The sequence below is a fragment of the Echiichthys vipera genome (genome assembly GCF_963691815.1).
Source record: "Echiichthys vipera genome assembly, chromosome: 18".
NCBI classification, from domain to species: domain Eukaryota; kingdom Metazoa; phylum Chordata; class Actinopteri; order Perciformes; family Trachinidae; genus Echiichthys; species Echiichthys vipera.
In genome coordinates this window covers 9,251,164-9,273,570 of record NC_139843.1, presented here as the reverse complement: position 1 = coordinate 9,273,570, position 22,407 = coordinate 9,251,164, and the positions used below count along the sequence as shown (strand labels likewise).

The following is a 22,407-nucleotide window of genomic DNA, read 5'->3' as shown; positions in this document are numbered from 1 at the left end:
TATGTATCTTATTTTATCTTGTAATTAAAAAGTTAAAAACAAGCCAAACTTGCCTCAAAGCTTATTCCTTAATTATTTTTTATATCCATGCAGTGTCTGCAAACATGGTGTTAGTATACAAATGATATAAGACTCAAGAGCTCATTGATTTCACACCTTCACTTTCTATCCATAATAATATAATCACATACAAATACGTTAACCAGTGTTTAAGTTAGACCAGGATTTATACAAGTCAAAAGCTATTAAATAAAATTGAAAAATAACATTTCTTCACATTACATATATAGAGTCACAGGGACTTTAACAGTGTCTCAGCATCTGTTATTAAACGCATTAGAGGTGGCTACAGTGGAATTGGATTATGTTTTAAAAATTGGTACCACAAAACTACTCAAGACAACTTAGAAATGCAAAATTGTTTAATGAGTATAAATTAGTAACAAAAAAGGAAAAAAACAAATCTATCTAAAATATTAATGATCGATTTGTTTTGATACCTTCTGCAGTCTACGGAGTGAGTTATGAATGAATATCAGAACAGCATTATTATGAATATGACTGGACACATGATTTGAACAGAAACTGAGCCAATTCAGCGGTCAGTCTCTGAACATCCCACTTCAGCTTCTCGCGCCGTAATGTGTCACGCTGATTTAAGACACTGTTTTAAAAAATCAGGATACTGTGTCAGACACAAGCAGCTGCACTGAAATAGCACGACAGTGGTCATGATGCCTTAACTAATACTGACTGGAGGATGAATTGAAATTACATGTTGGTGTTTTTACTTCAGAGCTGTTGTATTGCAAGATCTTTCTGTTGGTTTTGTCTGTTGTTTGTTCTTTTTTCTTATTTTTTATTAATGAAAAAATAATAATTTCCCCCTGGGAAAGTATTTCTGATTCTGATTCTGTTTGTCCACCCTCTGTATATATAACATTACATTAACTTAGCTGATGCTTTCATCCAAAGCAGCTTACAGTAAGTGTATTTATAATAAGTGTGTTTTTTTTTAAAGCAGACCATATTATGGTCTGTGAAATGTCATGAGTAACACATGGACTGTGTACCGGTGTGTGTGACCACCTTCTTCTGGATATCTATTCAACTTACACGCATAGTCAACAATTAAAAAAACGTATGGGTTTTGTTGGGCTTGGGCCAAAAAGGGCTGCTGTGGTTCAGGCTCGGGTCGAGGACAGAAACTATGCAGGTTCAGATTGGGTCTGGCCTAGCTTCTAGCTCTAGTTCAACCATGAACATATCACTCAAAAGTTGCAAGAATCATGTGAGTACATAATATTCATCAAATAAGCAAAACTGCTTCAAGTTTTATGTACCAATTCAAAACTAACATGAAAGGTTCAAAGTCATGTAGAACTGCAGTAAGGCAATGATATAGTGAGTATAAAATGAAAACCTAAATATTGGGGCTCCCAGTGGCTCCGTGGTTAGAGCAGACTAAAAGTCCTTGCCGCAGCGGCAACTTTCGCTGCATGTCGCCCCCCCCCCCCCCCCCCCCCTCTCTCTCTCCCATTTCCAGTCAAACTCCAGATATCTTAATAAAAGGCAAGAAAAGTCCAAAAAAAATCATCTTAAAAAAAAAACAACCAATTAAATATTGTCCACATGAATCTATGTTGCTTGGAATCACTTTTTATGTTGTCCACGGGCAAAATGGCATGAAAAGTCATATTTGTCTATGCACATGTGACCACAGATGTTGCACTTGAATGGATGTTCGTAGCCATGGCAGCCCATATGAATGGTGTAGAGGATATTATCCAGAAAGTGAATATCACAGTGCTGGCATTTATGCAAGAGCTGTTGGTCCGGTGTAGGTAGGGCAGGGGTGCTCGGCTGGCTGTTGCTACGACATGCTGCAAGAGTGTTGATGCTGTTCTCAAAGGCAAAGCCGGGATCAGGACTGCAACTTCCATGGCCTGAGGTGGGAGATTCATTTTTATGTGGTGAAGTCTGCATTCCATTTGAACACATGCCAACATGTTCACTCGAGACCTGTTGTATGAGGATGGGCTTCTCGTCTTGTAAGGACTCCCTGTCTGGGGATGCAATATTCTGAGAATCAGGATGAAGGCCGGCTAACTGGCCAGCAAGTGTGGACAGCTGGTCCAGTGGGTTATTAAAAGTCAAATCATTAGCACCTCTGTTGCGTTTGTCATTCTCATCTGCCTTGGGATGGTTTTTATACTCGCTGCTGTTCAAATGGTGGTGGATCTTGTGAGAAAAGTCATTGAGATAATCTGACTTTGGCATCACCATGGAGGGAGGGTTGAAGTTGATGAGTAGTCGCCTGCTGAAGCCCAGTGAACCTGTCCTCTTCTGCAGGGAAGTCAACATTCTCTTGTTGGAAAAAGGAGAGCGGACGACCCTTGTGGGCAGGAGCTTGTGACGGCGGCGGCGGTGGTGGGACAGGTTGCTGCGGTCACTACAGCGGAAGGTGCAGAGGTCACATTTGTAGGGTTTCTCTCCTGTGTGCGAGCGCATGTGGGCTTCCAAATGCCGCTCGTATGCTGAAGCAAACGGGCACAGCTGGCAGCGATGAGGCTTTTCTCCTGGGTGACAATCAGGAGAGGAAGTAATTGCAGTTATTATATTGATATTACTGTATTGTTACATCCATGTATGGCTATTTATTTTCTATAACTGTTCACACAATTAAGTGAGAGTTTGGTGTTTATTAGGAAATATTAGTTTGCTGGCACAATAAACTAAAACGTTGACTATAATGTTAAACATTCTACCTGCTAAACATTAGCATGTTAGCATCACAGAATGGCCTGCATGGCTGACTCTCGGTCTTGTTAGGTAAACTCAGGGTGCATATTCAATATTTACAGAGGGAACCAAACTGTTATTTATAAATATACTTAGTGTAATTTATATGAATACCAGCAGTGTTTGAGCTAGACCTCCAGGCATGGTGTTGCCTTTAAAAATGAAGGCAATGTAAACACTGACCTGTGTGGATGCGGATGTGCTCTATTAGACGAGCCATGCCCTTGTTGGCATAGCTGCAGTAGCTGCACTTGTACTTTCCATCACAGGTCCTCTCCAGGCCATCCATCTGTACTTCTGACCCATCCTCTATCGGCAGGCTCACCTCCACAGACGGTGGATCCAGCAGACCATTCTGCTCACTCCTGGGGGCGACTAAAACCAAAACACACAATGATGATTTAACTCTTTACCAATCAGATACATCTTGCTGTTTAATATCTTGTAGTCCATTCCCACCAGCTTGAAACGGCTCCCCTGACTCCTTTTCTCCGCAAACAGAGCCCGAGATCATGTTGACATGTTGCGTTTGCTGTGTCAAGTATTCTTGGAATTCCTTCACAAAATCCACAGGCTCGGTCTTTATCTCTTCCATTTTTCCCTCTCCTGTATTGAACCTGAAAAGATCCAGAGGAGATGAGTTGATAGTCAGACGTGTGCCAGCACAGTTTTTGATTAGATTAAAATTTATTTCAAACATGTAAAAAAGAAAACAAAAAAGGTCTTACAGAAAATAATATTACACCATTAGAGAGTATAGAGATACATGAATATAAAATACTTGTTTTTTTCTTTTGCCTTTTGACTTGTCTGAAAAGGAAGAAGTTTATAATTATTTAATCACACCCGTCTCCATAATTCATTGTTAGTTAGTTACAGCGTCCTCTGTCATACATTGATTTATTTTTTTGCCAAACTGTATCTTTATAGCCATCTTAAAAAATACAATGCATTTCCCATAAACTCCTATCAAATAAATACTATAATTTCTTGCATATTCATTTAATTTACTCAAAAATAAATCAATCTTATTGATATATTTTAGAATCAAAAATATGAATTCATTCAGAAAATAAATAAACATAAAATAACTAAACAAAATATATTGAAAAGCGGGGAATTAAGAAATAGAGATAATCTAAATAAATAAATAGACAATAAACAAACAATGATGATGGAAACCCTTCATCCCTGCACCCTGTGAGCATCATTTCCTTATATGTCGTTTTAAACTTGAGTGTTGCTAACCTACAGTGACGGAGCTGCCTATAGACTGTGTTAAAGGGTAACTAGCTCATAGCACAACAGCAGTGCTAACGTCGACCCGAAGAGCAATTCTTATTATTATTTACATTATTATCTAACACCTTTCTCAGCGCCGTTAACATCTCACCTTTCAGCGTCTAAGTAACATTATCGCTAAGCAGAGACGAGTGGGAGAACTGGATATAAATGTATAATTATTCGGCAAGACTCGCTTTACCGTGAACGTTTCCGTTTCTGCTGGTCCGTCTGTGTTCCGTGTCCCCCCCCCTCCCTAAACACAGCTGATGCATTCGGGTACCGGGAGGAAAATACACTATCATCAAGTTGGCACACAGACAAGTCTCAAACTTGATTTATTTACAACAAAGAGGTACAGCGATTGTCCGACAAAAATAAATTACTTTGAACAAGCCAGTGATTTTAAAGTCTATTAATTAGATAGAGTGAGAATCAGGTGCCGTAGACCTACTGCTTGAGACCATTTAGATTTGTAGACGAAGAATTTTCCAAGATTATTCGCTGAATAATATACGTAGCGTAGCCATTCGTGTTGTTAATAAATAGATAAATACAATGAGGATACATTATTTATTTATATAATAAATATTTTCAATAGTTAATAAAAAACAATAATGGAGAAACTACAATTAAAATAAATACATCAATAAAATTACTGTGACTACAGCTGTTTAATGGCCTTAGTGATAACTAGGTTAAATGCTTCATACACGTCTTTCACGGATGTTAACTTCAGCATTGGTAACAGCAGTATTTATTTTGTTATTCTATTATTATTATTATTATTATTATTATTATTATTAGTAGTAGTAGTAGTAGTAGTAGTAGTAATATTTATATTATTATTATTATTATTATATTATCATCATCATCATTATTATTATTATTATCAGTTTTTTATTGTAAATATTCAATATTACACGTTGCAGCGTTTTAAGCAATACCAAAAATGTATTTCTAAATGTAGAAATATTAATAATAACATAAATTAAAATGTACAAAAACAGAAGAAAAACAAAAACAAGTTTGTATACATTTTTATTAGCCCCCACACAACCCTAACACTCAGAAAAGGAGAGAACATTTTCTTTGTTTGTTTACATTTTTAACAAAATACAACATCAAATCAAATACACCAACCTGTACATTAGAAAACATTTTTCTATGTATAAAGGTTCGCATGCTTGTAAAGCCAACATACTAGCCGTTGACTCCAGTGGCTAAATTACAGCTAAACAAGCAAATAGTAAGTAAACACCCGAGGGGTTCCAAGATTGACATTAAGCAAAACCACAAAAAAGACAACTCAAGTGTCTGACTCGCAGGACGTGCACTTGAAGGCAGCATCAGTTTGATAACAAGTCATGGCTGCACCGTTGGCCCGGATTTTCTCAAAGGTGAGATTGAATATTCTTGTCACGGTGATAGTGATATCTGCTGAGAGTTTGGCAGTTCTTTAATGTGTTTTCTACTGTATCGACCCTTTATCCTCGATTACGTAACGAAAACCGCCGGGCTCTTGTTTACGTTACTAGCTAACACAGCTAACGCTAGGTTAAACAGGGTTGCCACCATTATAAGTTACAACACAGGATCGTCCCCAACTACAATGCTCTTTGATTGTTCGCGTATTTTGTGCACACGCTACGTTTTCATATGATTGGAATTACATGAGGAATAATACAACCAACACTTAGTTAAGTAAGTTTCGCAGGACATAACTTATTTAACTAAGTCAAGCTGGCAAGGAAGGGGAGTTGCATGGAGAGGTGTGCGTGCAGTATTTCAATGAAATGCATTCATATCACTTATTTATTTACATATTTCAGCTGTAGTCCATGTGCAGGCCCAATGCTAGCTACAGTCCAAAAACACACATAAAAATACATTAAAACAGCATAAATGCGTTTATTGTATATTGTAATTTGCATTTTGCCAGATAGAAAAAATAAGATATACTTTGTGAATATTTGTGCATATGAAATACTTTAAACACTTTGTAGCTACATTGAAGGTTGCAACACTAGCATGAGAGAACAGACTTGCTTCATCTCTGAAATAATGGACTAGCTTAACATTGGTGTTGGTGAATGATGGCTGACATCCAGCACTCTTATTCAATATGTGCATTTTCCAAAATAAGCAGATGAACATCTCCACTGTGGTCTGTTCTGGTTTCAGTCGTGTAGACAGATCTCTCGACCATGGGGTGCATGTCAGGCTGGATGGAGGTGCAGGTCCACCATTCCTGCTGCAGATATGTCCTCGGACCAGGCAGCTGGGGCGGTCTCCTTTCCTCCCCTTCAAACATTTTCAGAGGAGGAGGGCATGATGAGGGAAGCAGGTGAGCTAAATGTCTTAACATACTGCTCCTGACAGCTGGAGACAGAAGTACCTCAAACTCTAAACATACGTCTTGTTCTTTGACAGTTAAAAAATATGCACAGGAGTGCATTGCTCCGTTTGTGTCAAAGATGGATGAAAATTCTGTCATGGACAAGGAAGTGATCAAATCTCTTTTTGAACAGGGCGTATGTACTTCCTTGATTACACTTAAGTCAATATCTGCCTTCTTTTCTATCCAGTGACTGATGTTGATCTTTTTTTTTTTTTTTTTTACAGCTCATGGGCATTGAGATTGACCCAGAGTACAACGGCACTGGCTCCACATTCTTCTCCTCCATTCTGGTCATTGAGGAGCTGGCGAAGGTGGACCCCTCTGTGGCTGTGCTCTGTGACATCCAAAACACACTTATCAACACACTGTTTGCCAACCTGGGTACAGCAGCTCAGAAAGAGCAGTACCTCAGCCGACTGTCAACTGACATGGTGAGCAGCACCGTCTCTCAGTGTATGGCATGAAACAGAAAGGTGTTGCTGGATGACCGACCGCATAGTGCTGTGGGTCTCTTGAGTGGCTGTCTGTGTATATTAAACGCTGCAAAGCTGTCCTGCATTTACCAATATTCCCGTGTGGTGTCACAGATTGGAAGCTTCTGCCTCTCTGAAGCGGAGTCGGGAAGTGATGCCTTCTCCCTGAAGACACGTGCTGAAAAACATAAGGACTATTACATCATCAATGGGTCTAAGTTGTGGATCAGCAACGCAGAGCATGCAGGTGTTTTCCTGGTGATGGCCAATGTAGACCCCTCCGCTGTGAGTAACTGCTCATCTTTCTATTTATGCTGCCTCTTATAATCTACAACTCACTCCAATATAGTTTTGGATGTTGAGTTCTGCCAAGTAATAATGCAGTTAGTTATGCAGGGTTCGCCTCACATTACCCTGTGGTACAATGAGGATGTATCTTAATTATTTTATAAACAGATTGTACCCTCTTTGTACACAGTTGTATGTAGTTTTTAACTATCTGTGGGCCGCTTAGAGAGACAGGAAAAAAGTGCCTGCGCGGGTACACATGGCTTCTGTGGTCCAAGTAGCTTCAGTAGGGTATAATGGAGGCTCTGCAGCAGGCTTGCCACGACAGCTTTGACGCGGCGCATACGCAAAATGAAGTCCTTTCTAAATCAGTGTCAACAAAAGTGCGCCTCTGTATTGTGCAAATATATAAAGACATCTCACTTTCGATCGACAGGGATACAGAGGCATCACCTGCTTCATCGTGGATCGGGACACAGAGGGGCTTGAGATATGCAAAAAGGAGAACAAGCTTGGCCTGCGTGCATCTTCCACCTGCCCGCTCAACTTTGAAAATGTCAAGGTACAACAGAACGCCTTGTACTGCATCAGACAAACCAATGTGACTGTTGGTAACTGTGTGCTTTTAATTGTAGGTACCAGAGAAGAACATTTTGGGACAGATCGGCCACGGGTACAAGTATGCTATCGGAATGTTGAATGAGGGCAGGATTGGAATTGCTGCTCAGGTAAAGCAGTTTTATTTAAATTATGTACTTGAAACAAGCTATATTAGCTCTGTTCAAGTTAAAAAAGTGTAAAATGTTGCGCATGCTTACCCTTTTCTGTGTGTTTCAGATGCTTGGGCTGGCACAGGGTTGCTTCGACAACACTATTCCTTACACCAGACAGAGAGTGCAGTTTGGGAAACGTATCTTTGACTTCCAGGTTAGATGGACTCCACTCTTTCACATTACATGTTTGTGATCATTCACGTAAGTCTGCTGTTTTGTTCAGTGGCTTCCTTACACTGTGTTGTTATGGTACTCTTTGTATTCCAGGGCATGCAGCACCAGATAGCTCACGTAGCAACACAGATTGAAGCCGGTCGACTGCTGACATACAACGCTGCTCGTCTGAAGGAAGCCGGGAGACCTTTCATTAAGGAGGCCTGCATGGCTAAATACTTCACTGCAGAGGTGAGCTTCCTGTTTCACGGACCACACTTCAGCTCAAGGAGGGTGTTGCTGAACTGTTTCTTTGATCTATTGAGACCATCAGGTTAATCTGTTGTATGTTGTTACACATTTTTAAAGGTCCAATATTTAGCTTATTTTCAGGTTCATTCTTGTATTTCCTGTTTCTACTTGAACATGTTTACATGCTTTAAGGTTAAAAAAACCCAGTTGTGACATCACAACCGTACAGGAAGTCCTCGTGGCTTGTTTAAAGCCACAGTTTCCAAAATACTTTCACAGTATCTTTAAAGCACATATAATCAAAGCAGAAATGGAAATCTTACCTTTTTCAACGCGTGACCTTTTAAGGTTTTTTTTCTCCTTGTAATATTGTGTTTGTTTAATCATTATGAAAAGTTGAACCTGGATTACCGGTACTCTAATTATATTTTTCAATTAATGAATTAGTCTGTTCAATGTTTTGTGATATTGGCCAGGACACCACTGTTAAAATATATATTTTTAGTCTCGGTGAAACATCTTCCTAGTTGGATTAATGTCATCATAATGTTTGTTATGTTTTTTTCCCCCTCAGGTTGCAACCCTCACCACATCTAAATGTATCGAATGGATGGGAGGGGTAGGCTTCACCAAAGACTACCCAATAGAGAAATACTACAGAGACTGTAAAATTGGTGAGCATTCACAAATACAAACCACCAGACAAACACTGACTTGTTTGCACACTGCTTGTTTGTTTGTGATGATAGTGGAGTTGCTTTAGGGAGAAAAGACACAATTCATGAGGGCTGCAGGTCTGGTGTAGCCGTTTGTGATTGGACGAGAGTGGGGCGGAGAGAAGTGCTGAAAGCAGTGGCTGTAATGTGACCCTGCAGGAATTCCCCGTCTGACCCCTTAGAGTGCCATTCTACCAACACGCAGCCAAGGAAGCCGCAAGGGCACAATGTCACTTTTCCTGTCATCACAGCCATTTAGGCTCCCCAATTCTCGGGCTGTAGCACCAGAATACTGAGTTGCATAATACGCCCCCTTGTCTCCCTATAATGAATGCTTTAGGTTGATGCACTTTACTGTGCAGGGGAATTTGAGAAAATTGACTTGTTTTGTGCAGCAGAAATTCATTATAATGCTTTGTTTTGTCTCCATGCACAGGTACCATTTATGAGGGCACAACAAATGTGCAGTTGTCCACTATGGCCAAGTTCATTGATAAGGACTATGATCACTGAAACCATCAGACGGGAGCCTGATGGGTTGCTGTGTTACACTCCATACTCTTCTTCTTCTTCTTCTTCTTCTTCTTCTTAAATTACTTTGGGGGGTGCATTGCTGTTAATCTGCATTCATGTTTCTGGTGTTTTATTGCAGTTGAAGGTTGTTTGTTCTCAATATCAACAATTTCTACCCTCGTTTAGTAGTTTGTACTATTAATGTTACTGATTATGAAGGTTACAGAACCCCACAAGTTGCTCTGGTGTTCTTTGTTGTGGGTTTTTCATTTGCCTTTCTAAAAATCGAGGAGTAAGACGGCGTTTGTTGTATGTATAGCTCTACCCCTTCCCTCTTTTCCACACTTTAGGTGTAACTTTATTGAACAGTGCTGGAGCCTGGACATCAAATATGGAGCATGAGACTTTATTCTGACGTGAAATTCCTCGTTAACTTCGTCAAGTGGTGGGTCTGTAATAATTACACAAAAAAAGATTACACAAATTTTAACTTGTCCTAAAAATCAAAATCAAATTCCCATTGGCTTGTAGAAATGTTGGATAATATTCAAACACAAACATCTGTTAAAGCAACAAGTCCTCATACGTAAATTACTCATTAAGTCAATTGCTGTTTGCTGTTTTAAACACGTAGTTAACGTTGTGAAACGGAACTATTTATTACTTTTTTGACTCATCCACCACTTTCCGGCTGTCACCGTATTTCCACGTTTGTCCCTGGTTTGCTCCTGTAACATTTACTACTGCTACTAGAGGTCGCTGTTTAACAGCATCAGGACAGACAGACGACTTCTGCGTCTTCTGTTCATTAAGAATCATGTCAGAGAAACATAACCGATCCATATGTGTCAATATGAGATTGTTGTAAAGTTATTCATTTGAATTTTCTTTGAATGTTTCAGTGCCTTTGGAGGGGCTATGACTGAGCTCAATAACTTAAGTGTGTCCTCTCAAATAGGTGCATTGTAACACTTCACTCACTTATATGCTCCATAAATACTGTACAGCGCCTTGTTCGGGAAAATTAGGAGGTAATCTCACATCATATAAAGACATTCTCTGTATAAAATGATCTGTTAATTACTTTGCCGATATCAATAAATGTGAAGCATTCTGTACAGCAATGAACTATCTTTCTTCAGTTTAACCTAGGCTGAATATTACCATGTTCAGTCACTAGATGGCAGTATTCTCCAGAGTGACAACAGCACTCGGCTTCTCGCTCACACTAAGAGAACAGTCAATTACCACATCGTTTAACAGCCTGTCACCTCTAATGATATTTTATATCAATTTAATTATGCTGGTGCTCCAGATGAAAAGAGCCTGCCTTGTATAATTGACTCACTGATAGTTTTTCAGGTGTTATTGATTATGCTGTGTAATATGAGGGCTATTGTTTTACACTACACGGACAAGCTGTATCCGTGTATACAGAGCTTTAATAGGCATGAACCCACGGTGACCCATTGTCAAAATGAATCTTTCAAAGTATCTGTTTAACAAAAAGCCATTAATCACTGACTGTACTTCACAATGTTTATTAACAGTGATGGTATGACGTTAATGGATAATAGCTTTTTCTTACACTCTAACCTTGCAAGATTACATCCTGTTTTATTACATTAATTAAAGGTGACATATTATGCTATTTTTAGGTTAATACTAGTATTTGGGTTTTTTTTTAACTTTGAACATGTTTACATGCTTTAATATTTTAAAAACACATTATTTTTCTCATAATCTCCGTCTGAGTATACCGATATTCACCTTCTGTCTAAAACGCTAAATTTCAGAGCCTGTCTCTTTAAGAAAAAAAACAATCCGCTCTGATTGGTCAGCATCTGTGCTCTTGCTCTGTCTGCACCATCATTGCAATCAGGGAATGACTGTACCGGCACTGTAGCAGTACTTTCACCTATATACTGTATATAGTATAGTTGTGATGTCACAATCATACTGACAGCTCAATTAAAGGCAGAGTTTCTGGATATCTAACTGAACCTTTTGACACTTTCACAGTATTTATATATCACCTCAACAGTTATTTGATATTTTCAGACAAAAGTATAATTTGGGAATGGGTCATCACTCATAAAACTAATCATCTGACATGAGTAGAGTCTGTTATGTTATGTAATAAGATACAAAATAAAGACAGACAGAGAACAAAACGTCACTTATAAGATTAGCACTATGTTTTGCCCAGAACTTATTCAAAATAGCTAAAACAAGATTGAAACAGCGCTGCGTTTGCATCATTGATTGAGTGTACTTTGTCCCCTCCTGACTTGTTCCGTCTATTGTTCAAGCCCCTGTTTAATGAACATAATCTGATGAAAACACAGCTATCTGCTTTTCACTTTGCTTTGGCGAACGCAGCTCAACTAGCCTCTTTCTCCGCCCCCATCTTTAACACAGCTATGAGACCTCTAATTATGCAGGGATTCAAGTAGCTTTTCACAAAACACTATGTTGTCCTTTAGAGCTGGAGAGCACTCTGTGAGCTAAAAGGACAGGCTGCATGTTTATAGGTTGAGCAAATTTCAATTGGTTAGATTAGTTCTGCTTCAAGTGTAAATGGTGGATCTTAAATACAGTGCTGCATGGTTGTTGTTGTTTTTTTGTGCTTTTTTTGTTTTAGGCCATATCTGCTGATACATATGAACCAAATTCAGCAAAAACATATATCTCTAAAGGCATTTTTACACATGTTCTTAGTGACATGTACATTTCAGAGGCCGGTTTTTTTATTAAAATAATCCAGGATTCATCATACCTCCTCTGTGTGCAGTCTCAAGCATATATTTTTCCCAGAGAAAAGCTGTTTGATGGCCTACAAATGTAAACTGTTAATTTTGTTTCTTCATCCTCTAATTGTCATCTAATCCGACCACACTTAATCACATACAAATGCAGTTTGCTGCATTCAAGCACCAGTATAATTCTCATATGTGACAAGACTTGTATCATCCTCGTGCATTACATCACCTGCTGCCCCTGTGCGTTTGCAGGCTTTTGTACCAATCTAATTTGAAAAGCCTTTATCACGGTGGTAAGCATTCAATTTGATGTCTGCCTGTAGCATTTCCTGACTAATACAATTATATTGAAGTCAATGAGCTCTGCTACAGGAGAAATGCAGGTAGTTATTGGTTTGCTGTTGTTGCACACAGGTGGGAGAGAGGATATTTGAAATAACAGATGAATGAGGTTGATCCTGAGCAGGTCACAGCGTTCATCAACAGCTCCAACACATGCAAAGTCAAAACAAAGAAATGTTCAGTCATCTTCTATAATAGCCTGTCTTTCGTGTATAAATATAGTCAAACATTTTAAATCGATATATTTTGTTTTATTCTTTTTTTTATTTGTTTTCGGTGGTTTACATTAGTGCGTAAAATATGCGTAATTTGCGTCATATTTGTGCCAAAGCCAAGCTGTTTACAGCTCTACGTTGAGGTGATAATCTGGGCCGTTTATTCAATTTACTGACAGGTGATTGCAGCTCGTGCACGCCCCCAAAACCCCGAGACATTCTCCTGTTTAATCTAATTGGATGATAAGTGGGTGCGTACTGTTGAGCCCGAAGCCAAAACGCTTGCGCGGCCTTTTTCTTTGGAGTCTATTCTCGGCACAGCCCCTCGCGGTTTCATCTCAAATCCCATTTGCTATTTTACCTGCCCAATAGCAGAGACCGAGCGCGTTTTAACTCGGATGGCATTTTTTTATTTTATCATTACAATCCAGCGCAAGTTTGACGCAGCAAGCTGAGCTCTCACTCTGATTATCCAGGAGCAGTTTCTCTCGTTTTCCCTCGTATAGATTAAACATAGACTTTAAACCAAGATCATATTCGCTGGTTTTCCTTCTAGATAAGTTTTAATGGTGATCCACATCGGACAATAAACGGCGATGGCAGACTCTGATGGACAAGAGACTCGCCAACCTACAAAAGACTCGCCGTTCTCCATAAAGAACCTACTGAACATTGAAGACAAACCGACAAAGCCCAAGAGCTTCCTCGGCTCATCCAAAGGAGTGTTTGAAGGCAGCTTCTTCTCTCGGCTCGGAGACTTGTCTTTCCCTCGATTTGAGCTGCCCACACAGAGAATTGGACTATCAGCGCAGTATTTGGAGAGAGCGTCTGCCTGGTGGTACCCATACACGCTCGGGACTCATCTGAGGACTGGAGGTAAATATTATTAACTTTGACTCTGCTGGTAAAAGAAATACAACGTTTTGGTCTGGACAAAGCTGAATTAAAATTATTATTACAGCAAAAGGCTCATTATGTCACAAAGGCTATTGAAGGGATACCATATAAGTAACGATTTATGAAGGATCGTGTCCCTTAACTTTATATCAAATATAAATATTCTTACAAAAGAAAAAGAGCATAGGCCTATTTCCACAGATAAACTGAATGTCTATGAATTACATACAAATAATTGTCATTATCCTACAGATCGTATGTTTACTTAGAAGATCACATTTTGAAATAGATGGGTTTTTTTGTGCAGGGTCTGAGAAGGCCAACCTGAGGGAGGCATCCCCGGTACCTGACAGGCGCTCCCCGGATCTTCAAAAAAGTGACCAAGATGCAAGAGAGGAAAGCGCCGACGACGACATCACGCTGGATGAAAGTGACTCGGAAGAGCCAAAGAAAGACATAGACCCGGAGGACGACTGGAGGAGGAAAAGTGACGAGCTGGACTCCGAGAGGAAGCCCTGTCGGAAGAAGAAGACGCGCACGGTCTTTTCCAGGAGTCAGGTCTTCCAGCTTGAGTCCACCTTCGACATAAAGCGCTACCTGAGCAGCTCGGAGAGGGCAGGCCTGGCTGCGTCCCTGCACCTGACTGAGACGCAGGTGAAAATCTGGTTTCAGAACCGGAGGAATAAGTGGAAACGGCAGCTGGCCGCGGAGCTGGAGGCGGCCAACCTGAGCCATGCAGCGGCGCAGAGGATTGTGCGGGTCCCCATACTTTACCACGAGAACGGAGCCCCAGAAACGACCGGGGGCCCCGCTGCAAACTCACCGGGCAGCCAGTCGCTCCTGGCTTTTCCCCATCACATGTACTATTCCCACCCGGTGCCACTGCTGAGGCCTGTTTAAAACTGACAGTCATGATGTGATGTACATATGTTTTTAAATGAGAGTGACCTTCATTGGAAAAAAAAAAAATACAATTTTGTATATTTTGTAGATTCAAGGGATACAATGTTAGGTCATGTCGTTGTTGTTATAATTATTATTATTGCTACTATTATTATTATTATTATTATTGTTATTATTATTGTTAGGCTATATGTAATCATCCTCTGTCCTGCTAAAGCGTCCTTGAGCAAGTCCCTATTACGGCTCGAATTGTTATTATTATTATTATTATTATTATTATTGATTCAATTGTTACATGCTCAAAATCACTATATTTAAATGTATTCAATATGAAAAAAATCGTTTTGAACAGGGTTGACTGTGCATATGTATTTTACAGAGATTTGTGTCAGTGTTTGCAAAACTTGGAATTTAATATTTTGATATTTTCAAATATTGTGCAATAATGTTCGCTTCACTTTAGGCTGCCAGCCTTCGTCACCTAGTTCACTTCTACAGAAAAAACAACAGTTTTCTCTTTGTTACAGTGAAGACAATCATGTGATCCTTTGAGAAAAATCCCCGAAAAAGGTGCAGGTCATTTTGTTTTCTAATGTTTTGCCGTAGCCTAATTTAAAAGCCATGCAAGAGCCAAAAATAGCCTCTGTTTTTGTGTATGTTTTCCTCTGATATTGTTGTTGAAACTGTATATTATATGGTCTTACATCCAGTAAAGATTTCGTTCCAAAAATAAATGTAGCCTATCTATCCTTTATATCACTAACTACTTTAATTTAACGAGACATTGAGACACATTTAGGGTCTGCAGAGATGATCGGGCTCTCCAAAATAAAATACTAACATTGGATCATTTCAACAGTGAATTAGGCTAATGATGGCTATCATTTTTAATCTGGTGATTTGAGAAATGGTGCGCCATGCCTAATTTTAAACATCGTTTGAGGAACAATTATTAGGCTGTTAACTATTCTAGAATTGTGTGAAATGTTAAGGCCCATAGACTATTTTGACCACACACTGACACTTTGATCCCAAATTATAATGCCCTAAAAAGTCCAGTAACTACAAAATCACAAATAACACAATTTTGGGCCTGAAAGTATGGAGGTTAGGATTGATTTGGATAAAAAATATGAAATGGTGAACTAGTAAACCATAAGCCATCATCAATGTGCCAAATATTCATCTGCTGAGACAGTAAAGCAATTTTAAAGCCATTTTTGGGGCTCATTTTTTTGTCATATAGCTACTGCACTTGGGCTTTGTAGGGCAGTATAGGCCTACTGTTTTTGCTGCATACTTTTCTAAAATAACCAATCATTTTGCAGATAACAGCTTAGTGCTGGTCACAATTAAAATGCAAACTGGTGAAATATGGAGTCAGTCGTTACATTTTCACAGTGTTTATCGGCATTTTGAGTTTAGAAGGATGATTCATTTTTCCATTCTTTTCTATTTTTTATAGTCTGAGAAGAGGATTGATTTGTAGGAGACTGTTATGCTATGAGATTGGACCTCTCTCCAATTTGGGCAAGTTCTCCTCCAAACACACAAAAAGAAATATGAAGGAAGGCTAGCATATAGATACAGTAGCTATCAGCGTACAATAGCCTTAACCATCAATAGCCTTAACCATCATAGATAGGCCTAGGCTATATGTACCCTTGCTCATGAAGAACAATCACTTTTATCTATCCCTTTTAGGTTTTCCTAGTCTGTAGTAGGCTAGGCAATGATAATCCCACTCTGGCCTTGTTTTTTATGGAGAATTATAGTGTTTTTTTATATTTGCATTTTATATCTATCTATATATCTTAAATGAAAAGACATAATATTAGGCTGCTCATTAGAAAACCCTCCTATGCAAATGTGCCAGTGAGAGAGAAAGCAGTCCCGTGTCACGTGATCTGGGCTCAGACAACGGAAACAGAGCAGGAACCAATCATATCGCAGGCGGGAATTTGAACATTCGTCTCAACCAATCAGCATCCACGGGAGCATCAGGGGCGCTGGACGAATCTGATACAGCTTCACGCGGCCACATTGCTTTGTACCATTTCCTCGTCATATATTCTACATTTCATTGTGAACAAAAGACATACTAAATCTCGTTGGATAAAAGAATCAGTCGCGTCTGAAGGACACCAAACCAAAGCCGTAAGTACTGTAAAAACGACTAACACCAAGCCCTGTAGCTTCGCTGTCATAACCGTTACAAGCTAACGTTAGCATTAGCAAACAACGCTGCCAGTAGACTTGGGCTCAGTGTAATTGCTGGATGTAACGGAACTAGTCGTGTTGTAAGTGTGAAACAAGAACTAATGCGACCGTAAACACAGAAAAGTTAATGTTGTTCCGCTACCTCTCGCAACAGAAAACCATGCTTTAGTTTGAATGTTAGCAAGTTAAGTACTCGGTGGAGCTTAACTAAACTAAATCCCCACACCCGCTGTCAATGAGCTAACGTTAGCATAGGCTAACAACAAGCTGGAAAACCTTTCTTTATTTCATTTTTTTAAATGAGAGATATTCAATATGGACATTTCTTTTCTTACATTTTTCAGTTATACACAATGCTAAAGATGTATATCTAAATGTAGAAATAACAACATAAATTGAAATGTACAAAGATAGTATAGATAACATAGCTAATACAGCTGGAAAATCATTGATCCACCAATAAAGTTACCTCTTGTCTGTAACGTTGGCTCACTCTGGAAAATGTAAGTTAACAGCATTTTTCATAACTTGGGCCAATGCGTTAAGTCAGTGTAAGCTTTTTCATATCATATACCACTCTGTGTATTTTTCACCTTGTGTGTTTTACTGTAACTTTACCTTTTATTTTTACTGAACAAAAAACCCCAGCTGTTTTTAACTGTTTACTGCTTTTTACCGTGACTATTACTATATTACACTATCCTCTTTTGTGTCTGTAATGCTTATAACTCCCCCTCTGTCTGGCTAATGAAGCATTGTCTTATCTTTTATCAGAGATATTGAGGGAGCCACTTGCTATCATTCAAAACATATTGCATACATTTTATAATTACAAAGCAATTTTGTTGGTTTAATCTGACATTATGCATGTAAAAGTAATTGTAAGTTCACGTACATTTCACACTAGCAGGATAGAATCCAAAAGTTGTAGCCAATTATTTCTTTTTGACAGTTTAGTTTCAGCTCATCTGGTTTGGGATGAAATGTTAAATATACAGGAGATGAACACAATAATATGATCTGTAAATTGTGTGTTGTTGCGTCCATATTTGTATTCTGTTCATGTAAGACTCATTAAAGTGTCCTCTGAATATCACTCCAATTTAAAGACTCTCTTTCCCCTTTGCAGATGACGGGCTCAAATGAGTACAAGTTAAACCAGGGACCCGAGGACGGTATCTCTGCTGTCAAATTCAGCCCCAGCACAGCCCAGTTCCTGCTGGTTTCCTCCTGGGATTCCACTGTCCGTCTCTTTGATGTCGCAGGCAACACCCTGCGGATGAAGTACCAGCACACAGCTCCAGTTTTGGACTGTGCTTTTTATGTAGGTCAAATATTTTTTATATTTTGCCATGTCGAAGCATAGAAGTCTGCTACACAACTAATGTTCCTCTTTTACTTGCAGGACCCCTCACATTCTTGGAGTGGAGGTTTAGATGCACAATTAAAAACTCATGATTTGAACACAGATCAAGGTATGTCACAAACCAGCAGAGTACTATTAAAGGTTTCAGGAAATATCACCTATACCTCACATATCTATGCAATTCATTTGCTATTTGTGTTTATTTACGCTACTCTTTTATATTCTCCTCAAACAGATACAATAGTTGGAACACATGACGCCCCCATTCGTTGTGTGGAGTACTGCCCAGAGGTTAATGTCATGGTAACAGGTAGCTGGGACAGATCAGTTCGGCTGTGGGACCCAAGAACGCCCTGCAATGCTGGCACCTTTACCCAGCCTGAAAAGGTTAGTAAAAAGTAAGAGACACTGCATAGTGTTGTATTACTGAGAAATGTATTAAATGTGTGAAAGATTTTTGAGAGTGGCTTTCTTGCAAGAAAACCAAAACAACCGACATCCTCCAAGTTTGTGCGTGCATGCTTTTGTCCCAGGTTTATTTTCTAAACCTAAATGAGATGGTGTTAAAGTCGAAAGCACGCGGTATTAGAGCTTCCTGCCTTGTTACTTTGATTCATTTTGCAAGAAACAAGATGTTTGGCAAGGACACAATATCAATGAATGTAGGTATAAGCCCGTAGAAAAAATACTTTTTGGGTTAAATTATGGCATTTTTATGAACATCTTTCACTGATGCACAAAGAGGCCATTAAAGATGCATTGTTTTCCAAAAAGTGCTTATAGATAAATTGGCCTTTGGCTGAATATCTATGAAAATTAAAACCTTGTAATTTTGTTTGTTCGCTGTCATAGTTGTATATTGCATTAGTAAAGAATGTGTTTTTTCAGTTTGACTCTTTCATTGTTACATGTTTGTGTAGGTGTCAAGTAAGATTCCCATCATTGCTAGTGTTGTGACTCCTCGTCCCTCTCCTCTTTGTGAAAGGTGTACACCCTCTCTGTGGCTGGAGATAGGCTCATCGTTGGCACAGCTGGAAGACGAGTCCTGGTGTGGGATTTGAGGAACATGGGCTACGTACAGCAAAGAAGAGAGTCCAGCCTCAAGTACCAGACTCGTTGCATTAGAGCCTTCCCCAACAAACAGGTGCACCTTGAATTAGGATCAACTTTTTATCAGTTCAACTGGGCACAAAATCAAAGTTATAATATACCCTTAAAAGCACTATGTCACAGATTGAGATTTCTTTGTTAATGAACAGAAGTTTGATGGTAATTTTATATTTTCTGTCTTGGCTCCAGGGCTACGTCTTGAGTTCAATTGAGGGACGTGTAGCTGTGGAGTACCTGGACCCAAGCCAGGAGGTTCAGAAGAAGAAATATGCCTTCAAATGCCACAGGCTGAAGGAGGAGGGAATTGAGTCTGTTTACCCTGTCAATGCCATCTCATTTCACAGTATCCATAACACCTTTGCCACAGGTACGACTGGCTAGTTGGTACTTGACAAGATCATTTAGATTAAATTTCTATCTGTAATTTGGCAATTTGTGTTTTATAAAGCATGTTGAGTTTCCTATGACCTTCGGCATTGAGCTGCCAAGGTTGCATGAACACGCAGTTATTATAGATCCATATCTCAGCAGTAACATCGCCTAAATCTTTTGAGGTTGACCTTGTGCCTCTTTTCCTTCCAGGTGGCTCAGATGGATTTGTGAACATCTGGGACCCGTTCAACAAGAAGCGCCTGTGTCAGTTCCACAGGTACCCGACCAGCATTGCCTCGCTGGCCTTCAGTAACGATGGCACCATGCTTGCAATCGCCTCCTCCTATATGCATGAGAGGGGAGACATCAGCCATCCAGAGAATGCCATCTTCATCCGCCAAGTCACAGATGCTGAGACAAAACCCAAGTGAGTCTTCCTCACCTCTTGTGTCCTCACTACGGCGGTTTGCTACTCACTGAATCATATATGCAGCTGCATTTACAAGGAGCACGTCCAGCTGCACCAGGTGATCTGTATCTTCGCTCGTCCACTTTTCAATATCCGACAGTTGAAAGATAGACAGATGAGAACTTGGAGAAAAAAAATCCTCCCACCTCTTTGTTTTTCTATGATGTAAATATACACTCGGTGACCAGACAAATGGAAACCTGTTGTACAATGTAATGCAATCCACTGCAAGAGCCCTGTAATAAATACTACCTTTCTGAAACCAAGTCAGTGTTTGACAAGGAACTGTAATAACACCTTTTTAAAAATGTATGATTGTCTTTATGGACTACATGGTAAGAAATATTAGACTCCGACTGTAACACATCGTTGGTTAAACGGTCAAAGGGGAGTTGTCGGCTTTCCTGGTGAAATTTGTGAAGACTAACATACATTTTGTTGTAAATTCAGTACAAAATGCTCCCACTTATGTCCCACAATAGAAACTTTTGAATAAATGTCCCCTTTTCATTGTTGATCCAAGTGTAATAAACTTCTAAAACGTCTACTTCAGCAGCTCTTTCTTTTGTTTTTTGTTTTCAAACGGTTTTGAACTTTAGACAGAAATAACACTGGAACAGTGTTCCCCATTCAATGAATGGGACATCAGTTGTCTCCATGCACTGGCTCAGTGATTGCCCCTGAGTTGATTGAATCCATTCTCTCTTGTTTACAGGTCAACCTAAGTCCATCTTTGGAATGGTTCCCTCTGCGTATGAAGCCTTTATAAAATGTGGGTTATCTGCTGGCATCCAGTTTTACTATTTCCATATTGTTTGCCATTACTTTTCATTCCAAAAACAGTTTTTTCTTTCTTGTAAGTAATGTTTGTTAAAACCCTTCTAACCTTTTGTGGCTCTTTTTTTTAAATATTTCATTGTTTCGTGTATGTTCTGAAAACCACCTATTGTTTTTTTTTCTTGACTGAAACTGATTGTAAATACATTTTATGGCTTTTGATATCTTTACTTAATTCTTTTCTCACTGATATGTTTCACAATATAATAAACAAAATTTGTATCTCAGGTTTTGGCACATGTACTACCTGCGAAAGAAAACCTGAGACATGCTAGGAATGTGTCAGGGCAGAAGTGGCTGTTCACTTGATGTGTTGAGAGAAAGCGATGATCCACTCGTCTTGCCGAGGGCTCCACTTGCCCCCAGACAGTGACCTGTGTTGATAGACATCAGAGGTCGAAGGCCTAAACTAGATCCTGCTTTATTATTGGCTGAAATTGGGAGAAAAAACTAAACTGGATGACCCTGCTGCATCTGGCAGACCGAGTGGAAAAAGGATTCACTCTAAAATAAAATGATTATGGGGCTCATTTCTAGATTTCTCGTATTTTTAATGGTGCATTATCTGTTAAGTACTCTGTGTGGTAATTTGGGTTTATCAGGCTTGAGTGCTATCCATTTTTATGGCTTTACTGTGCAGTTGGATTGTTTTTAACTCATTTATTGAGCGATGTATACAGAGAAAGACAGTTTAATGCATAAACATTGTACTAATTATATTTATAGGAGATTGAGGGTCAGCAGAGAGGTTTCGGTTGACTAATCTCTTTTTCGTCATTATCACTGAATTTATCTGCTGCTGTTTGTCACCGGTGTAACAACTTGTAAGAGTCGGATGGGACGCAGACCTTTTTTAATGCAGTATTCAGCATCATGTGAATGATAAAAGTGAACACAGCAGTGCCCTGCAAAATTCTAAGTGGACTCTCTTTTTTCCCCCCAGTTCCGATTTTCAATTGAAACTAATGCAATTTCTGAAGCCCTTCAGCCAAAGCAGCAGAGAAGATATAGATGTCAATTATTCTATTTAAGAGCTCCAATTTTTTCTAATGGCTCTATCTACTTCTGCGGTATCCTGGAAATTATTAGTTCGAATTGGTTAAATGATAGAACTAATTCCCATGATTGTCGATAATGAGTCCATCTTTGACGTTAGATGATGACTGCAGCTTAATATGAAATGGCATTCGTTTTGGACTTAATTACAGCCCATGGAGCAGGCAGAGAATGGCCGGGGGTCGGTTGTTGTGGCTACTGCGAAT

The 22,407-nt window shown here is 39.3% G+C and overlaps 4 protein-coding genes across 5 annotated transcripts; 3 read left to right on the top strand and 1 right to left on the bottom strand.

Annotated features, from left to right (window-relative positions):
- Window positions 1-214: 214 nt before the first annotated feature.
- LOC310961155 (zinc finger protein Pegasus-like) lies at window positions 215-4,299 on the bottom strand. Its single transcript, XM_083933125.1, has 4 exons — window positions 4,196-4,299; window positions 3,262-3,419; window positions 2,986-3,177; window positions 215-2,579 (listed from the first exon to the last, which is right to left on the bottom strand). The coding sequence occupies exons 2-4, from the start codon at window positions 3,395-3,397 to the stop codon at window positions 1,654-1,656; spliced, it is 1,254 nt and encodes a 417-aa protein (XP_083789251.1). The 5' UTR covers window positions 3,398-3,419; window positions 4,196-4,299; the 3' UTR covers window positions 215-1,653.
- Window positions 4,300-5,427: 1,128 nt separating this feature from the next.
- Window positions 5,428-10,776, top strand: acadsb (acyl-CoA dehydrogenase short/branched chain). The gene is made up of 11 exons (XM_083933248.1): window positions 5,428-5,483; window positions 6,268-6,430; window positions 6,517-6,617; window positions 6,709-6,915; window positions 7,072-7,242; window positions 7,682-7,807; window positions 7,881-7,973; window positions 8,083-8,172; window positions 8,286-8,423; window positions 8,998-9,097; window positions 9,576-10,776. The coding sequence occupies exons 1-11, from the start codon at window positions 5,451-5,453 to the stop codon at window positions 9,650-9,652; spliced, it is 1,299 nt and encodes a 432-aa protein (XP_083789374.1). The 5' UTR covers window positions 5,428-5,450; the 3' UTR covers window positions 9,653-10,776.
- Window positions 10,777-13,567: 2,791 nt separating this feature from the next.
- Window positions 13,568-14,768, top strand: hmx3b (H6 family homeobox 3b; the record flags this gene model as incomplete). Its single annotated transcript, XM_083933350.1, has 2 exons — window positions 13,568-13,847; window positions 14,176-14,768. The coding sequence occupies 2 exons, from the start codon at window positions 13,568-13,570 to the stop codon at window positions 14,766-14,768; spliced, it is 873 nt and encodes a 290-aa protein (XP_083789476.1).
- A 2,037-nt stretch (window positions 14,769-16,805) lies between these two features.
- On the top strand, window positions 16,806-21,372 carry bub3 (BUB3 mitotic checkpoint protein). Of its 2 annotated transcripts, XM_083933302.1 has the most exons (8): window positions 16,806-16,928; window positions 18,121-18,315; window positions 18,397-18,466; window positions 18,593-18,744; window positions 19,343-19,501; window positions 19,657-19,834; window positions 20,050-20,266; window positions 21,024-21,372. In XM_083933302.1, exons 2-8 carry the CDS (start codon window positions 18,121-18,123, stop codon window positions 21,031-21,033), a joined length of 981 nt encoding a protein of 326 aa, XP_083789428.1. In that variant the 5' UTR covers window positions 16,806-16,928; the 3' UTR covers window positions 21,034-21,372. The 2 variants fall into 2 exon arrangements, with proteins under 2 accessions (XP_083789428.1, XP_083789429.1); XM_083933303.1 differs by lacking the exon at window positions 21,024-21,372 and having other exon boundaries at window positions 20,050-20,822.
- The last annotated feature ends 1,035 nt before the right edge of the window (window positions 21,373-22,407 follow it).